The sequence below is a fragment of the Crocuta crocuta genome, unplaced genomic scaffold, assembly GCF_008692635.1.
Source record: "Crocuta crocuta isolate KB4526 unplaced genomic scaffold, BGI_CrCroc_1.0 scaffold25, whole genome shotgun sequence".
In the NCBI taxonomy this organism is placed as follows: domain Eukaryota; kingdom Metazoa; phylum Chordata; class Mammalia; order Carnivora; family Hyaenidae; genus Crocuta; species Crocuta crocuta.
This window is the reverse complement of record NW_027532015.1, coordinates 16,746,312-16,752,279: the sequence shown is the minus strand read 5'-3', so window position 1 is coordinate 16,752,279 and position 5,968 is coordinate 16,746,312. Positions and strand designations below refer to the sequence as shown.

Below are 5,968 nucleotides of genomic sequence, written 5' to 3'. Positions count from 1 at the left end.
TTGCATACTGGGTCTGACACACGCCGAAATGCCAGCTGTCGAACCAAGAATAGCCTGTGAAGCTGTTTTTTCTTTCGCCCTGGGCAGGGATTTGTTTTGCAGGCGCAAGCACCTCATTTGCCCTAATATGATCTGTAGCCTCAGCTGCTGCTTGGTTTGCTCGGTTGCAAGAGCCCCAAACTGGGAAGGGAACACGCAGTGTCTCTCCTGGAGACCGGCTGGGGAAGTTTGCTCAGCGCCCACTCTTTTAAAAAAGCATTTCTCAATGCCTGAAATTGATGCTCCAATCTAAAGTAAGGGGTAGGAAACTCCAAGCGGCAGTAGGTGGCCTATTACTACTTCCTCTTCTATGGATCCTTCATAGAATATGACTTTGTCACTGCCAATGGCCCCTGCACTGGGTTCCACTCCAACTCCCCGACCATTCCATCCCCTTTTAAGACAGCAAATTTTGCAAAGATTGCCCGGAAACACCGACCTGCACCAAGATTTCTGCGTGTTTATTCTTAAAACACGAAACTGAGAAACCTTCCATCAGAGACCCTCCTCTGTGCCTCCACCTCCTGTGCCTTCTGCAGACCAAGTAACCCCGGATCCTCTAAAGCATCTTCGATTTATCCATTCCCTCCAAATTATAGTAATAAAATCGCACAAACCTTTCAAAGGGGATTTTATAGCTTCCTCCTTCATTCTTCAGGTTGCCTAGGATATGAATGTTGGGGATTACTTTCTGGAGGCTGGAGGTAGAGCTCAGTTATGGTGGGAATAGCCTCCCTGCTTTGTGCCTGATAAGGCTGAGATGACAGGGAGCAGGAGTCAGAGGCAGCTGTCCTGCTCTGGGATGCACCCCACTTTATATAAAGGCAATTTACATACAGGAAGGGAGCAAGCTGCAAAGTTCAACACTGGGCCATTTATTCTCTCCATTGCAACATCACTCAGAAAATTACAGTCATCAGCGTCCTGAGTTTATTACACCCCCAGCAAGACACACAAGAAATGTAACTTGACTGATTATCATCACAAATCAGTCCAGAAAAGATTCAAAACACATGCACAGGGGTCATTTTTTTTTTTTTTAAAGACGCTGTGCCACATTCATTCCAGGAGGAACGTGGAATTCAAGTTAGAGGGCTCTGCGTGGAACAGAGAAGAGGCACAACCGTATGATTTGTGGTTGGAACAGAAAAAGAACCGCTGATGTTCTCCTTCCTCCCCCGACCCTAATGTTCGACGGTTGGAGACGGACGGTCTGCTAAACTTATCATTTAACGTAGAGAATCAAGTTGTTGAGACTGGCTTTTCTTCCAACCGGATACCTGAAGGGTGNGAGGAACGGTGTGTGACGCGCGCCTGTTAACTCTGCACTGGCTTTAGGGGTTGCCCTGTGGCCGCTATTCAAACGCTTGATCTGTTCTTCCTTCCCGTCGCCAGCCTCTTTCTTTGGTCCGGACAGTCTTCCTACCGGCAGGAATCCGGGCCCCTTTCCTCTTACTCCCCGGGGGCGGCGCAGTGGCTAGAGTTGCGTCACCAAATTCTGCTTGTAAATGCAACCCAGAGGGCGATCGCGTTCTCTGGGAGAACCGCTCTGGAGTGCATGGTTTTCCCCCATTTCTCCTGAGGTTTAATCAGTTCCAGATAGTTTCTCTAAAACACCTTGTGCACTCGCAGAAAATACAGACGGCTTGGTAGGAGACGGACGAATTACCTCCCCACTCCCCCAAGCCAGTAATCTCATGTATACCTGTAGTGGAGAAACTGCAATCAAAACACTCAAATGGAAATGATCCACCAAGATGTAAAGTTTGCACTGAAACAAATCATTTTCCAGTGCATGTGTATTTTAATGCTTCAGAAAATCATTTTAGTGCTTCTACTTTAATTCTCCTTCCTGAGGGACTGTAAAAACTAACACCTGAAAGCTTTTCTAAGATACGACCCTTTTCATTTAATTTGAAGGCTCAGGAAAGAAACTCCTGATATTTCTCTACATAGTAAACTAAATATTTTGAAAAATATTTTTATAAGGATTTAGTTATAGCCGCTCCTGGACTACTTCTTAAGTGTGTCCGCTTTCTGTGTAGTGTTTTCATTCCCTAGATACAATACCTTCCACCGATAACAGGGCAATACGATTGTTTTGCATTGCCCAAAGTACCAAATATTCTAAAACAATCTGGTGCACAGTTTAGGTTCCCATACTTATTGATTCCTTCATTGATGCTCATAGAATCCTATTCCTGGAGCATCACCAAAGTAATTACATAGAAACACCCCAAACCATAATTATTACTCTAGAGAGCAACTAAATCTTCAGTATGTGTTGAAGGTTGTCACCAAGTGCATGCCTTTTCTTTCTTTTTTTTTTTTTTACAGCATTCATCAAACAGAAAATGATGACAAAAAATGAGTTTATTCATAATAGCTATTATAGGTAAGTAATTGCTAGTGGTTAAATGTCTATAGATCACAGGTTCTATAGTGATTATTATGTTCTCTATTCACAATTGTCAAAAGTGACATGAGTAAAGAAGATAAGAATGCGACTGAATAGATGACTAAGAGAAGAACACATTACTTAGAATAATAGTGTTCAGTGTTATTAAAACCCACAATACTACATGCTTTATATCTGCAAGGCTTTTATATCTGCAAGACTCAGAGTGGTTTGGAATAAACAAGACTCTACACTGTAAGAAACTTGGGATAGGGTTTTGCTAAGTAATGTACACGTAGCTGTCTGGTATGGAGGCCTTACGTTGTTTTCTCTAACAGCACTTTTAAGTTATTAAGGATTAAGCAATTATTGTTATTTTTCTTCTGAGTTGAGCAGGTGATAGGCAAAATTGTGAAGTAGCAAAACTTGCTTTTGGAACCAAATTTCTCTCCTTCCTATAACCCTTCTCTGTCACTGAAGTGAACAGCTGGCCGTCTCCCAGTTTCCACACGCAGCACTGGCACACGCTGTGGTCCTGCACACCCTGAAATATTGCCTTCTGCCCTCCTCCTCCCTAATGCCAGCTGCCTCAATGCCCTGCTCTCAGCTAATCATCGCAGGAGGTATCGAGGTATTGACCTGCTTCTCCCCCTCTCGCTCCCTTGCTTTCCGCCCTCCTTCCCTCCTTTCCTTCCTTTCTCCCTTCTTCCTCCCTTCCATTTGTACATGCAAGCACTTAACAAGAATTTATTAAATAAGTATAAATATTAAGATCAAGGGATGCAAATATGAGTAATCCAGTTATCTGAATTCATAGAAGCTGTCATTTTAGGTGGGGAGCATATGTATCAATTATGATGCACCATGATGACAGTTAAAACAGAGGTTGGCAGGGCACCTGGGTGGCTCAGTCAGTTAAGCGTCCGACTTCTGCTCAGGTCACGATCTCACGGTGTGTGAGTTTGAGCCCTGCGTCGGGCTCTGTGCTGCCAGCTCAGAGCCTGGAGCCTGCTTCGGATTCTGTGCCTCCCTCTCTCTCTGTCCCTCCCCGATTCATGCTGTTTCTGTCTCAATAATAAGTAAACATAAAAAAAATAAAATAAAAATAAAACAGAGGTTGGGGCAATCTACCATAGAAGAACAGAGAGAGGAATTTTCTGCTGGGTAGCAGCAGGAGACTTGTAAATGTTGAGGAAACTCTCCACAAAGAAATAATATTTGGGCTAATCCTGGAAAGTTCAACTAGGCACAAAAGAGGAAAGCCATGCTAGGCAGAAGATATAGCATGAATGTCTATCTCTAAGGTGCTATTTAGCATCCCTGGAATGATTAGGAAATATGGTCATTACTCAGACCTTACACACAAGCACAGTATTCCTGCTGCACTGGGAAAACAGCACTTTCAAGGGAGATAAAGATTCTAGCGGCACAAATCTGTCTCTCTCTTTCACTACCCCCCCCCGATCCAGCCCCAATACATACGGAATTAATAATATCTTAAAGATGCATTCACTTAAAGGACTGCGAAGTATTAGACTGCATAGGTATCTCTGTGTCTAGTAAAGCTCTGGTTATGGCTGGAGTTCCTTTGTCCTGATCAACAGATTCTTCTAGAACTCTGCTTCAGACATTGCTACATGAATGAGGTACAGTGATGAACATAAGCTCCCATGGGGGAGGGCCGCATGGGAAGTTTTCCCTACAAAGGTAGACTGATCCTGGCTGAGGAGGGGTTCAAAGCCACAAGGAAAATTATTCCATCAAGACTTTTAGAGTGACATATTCCAATGTGTTTTGGAAGGTTCATTCAAACCAAAACATGATTCATAACTCAGCTATGAATCCTTCAAAGGATAGTTGCTTTTTAAAAAAAAAAAATGCCCCTAGCTCATTAAAAGTGAACACATTTGCGTACACAAACGTGTCAGGGAGCATTGGAAGGTGGAATGGGTAATTTATGTAGTTGGAAGACGTATGGACATTTAGACAAGCATAGGTGTCTTCTAGCACAGGGGTTAGCAATCTTTCAGAGGCAGTAAATGACACCAGTGTTCTAGACCCATCTGCCCAACAGGAAAGGTGGTGGGAGGATGGGGGCGTGGCTTCGTAGTGCATTTTTTAAATTTATATCAGGAGACAAACCAAAGAAAGGAAGCTGGTGGTCCCTCTTGACATGGTAGGAATGGCAATCTAGCTAGCAACAAGCCCCAGCGTCTATGTCAGGCTGAAAACTCACCTCATCTCCATCTTTGGAAAGCTATTAGCATCTGATACAGCATGTTCCAAAAATAACTATCGGGACATGAGGGCACCTTGTGGCTCAGTTGGTTAAGCCTGACTCTTGGTTTTGTCTCAGGTCATGATCTCACAGTTTGTGAGTTGGAGCCCCACACTGGGCTCTGTGCTGACAGTGTGGAGCCTGCTTGGGATTCTCTCTTTCCTTCTCTCTGTGCCCCTCCCCCACTTGCTCATGTGCCTGCTCTTTCTCAAAAATAAATAAACCTAAAAAATTTTTAAAAAGTAATAACTATCGGGGCGCCTGGATGACTCAATTGGTTGAGTGTCCAGCTCTTGATCTTAGCTCAGCTCATGATCTCATGGTTCGTTAGAATGAGCTCCACATTGGGCTTTGTGTTGACGGTGTTGAGACTGCTTGGGATTCTCTCTTACGCTCTCTCTCTGCCCCTCCACCAGTCACTCAATCTTGTTCTCTCTCTCTCTCTCTCTAAATAAATAAGCATTAAAAATATTTCAACTGAAATACAACATGAAAGGCAAGGAATAGTGCATATTTGACAGTTTTATGTCTGGGTTTCAGGATTGACATCCTGGCTGTCAGGATGAATTCCAGGAAATTTTCTGGATGGTTGTGAAAAATAACAGAAGAGTAAATGGAAAAAAAAAAAATAAGTCAAAGTTCACTATTACCCATGATTTTCTAAACACATGGGGACTATGGCCTTACTGAAAGCTTTATACATTATTGACATAGTTTTATGGTTAGGCGGTTGTGGCTAAGCATTCATTTACCGTTAGGCATTTGTAGTTTAAAAGACCTTGGTCAATTAAGAAATAATAAAATGTAATGATAAAAAGCCAGATACTGAGGCAAGGAAAGCTAGAGAGCTTTGGCCTTCAGAGCCTCTTCTTAGCGTCTGTCGGTGGGGAATCCACACCTGCACTTACTTAGTCTCCTTCCTGAATCTCACAGCCCAGCCTGGCATTCAGGGAGCACAGAACTCGACATTTCCTTGCAGGCTGAGTCCTTCTTGGGGCACACATATTAAAGTTGTGACCTACACGAAGACAGTATAATGGGCTCTCTTTCACCCCCACCTCCTCTATAAATGCCAAGAACAAATAAAAAGCCTGGATTTCTAGCAGATATCTTTTGCCAAACTTAAGTGAAACCTGAAAGCTTTAATTTGCTCAGTATAAATGTCTCCCCAAATCTTTCCCCATTTCTGACCCTATAATTCATCTAGTAAGCAGCAAAAGAAACTGCCACCCCCCCCCCCCCCCACCACGTTT

General features: G+C 43.3%; 1 protein-coding gene across 2 annotated transcripts in view; it reads right to left on the bottom strand.

Annotated features, from left to right (window-relative positions):
- The window catches only part of SGK1 (serum/glucocorticoid regulated kinase 1), a 111,501-nt gene that overhangs the window by 7,198 nt on the left and 98,335 nt on the right, over positions 1 to 5,968 (bottom strand). The window contains exon 1 of one of the 2 annotated variants that reach the window (XM_077775993.1): positions 657 to 828. The exons of the other annotated variant lie outside the window; for it this stretch is intronic. Coding sequence (XP_077632119.1) covers positions 657 to 690 — 34 coding nt within the window. The 5' untranslated portion in view covers positions 691 to 828. Of the gene's footprint in view, positions 1 to 656; positions 829 to 5,968 lie in introns of those variants that run through there. 2 annotated transcript variants of the gene reach the window in all.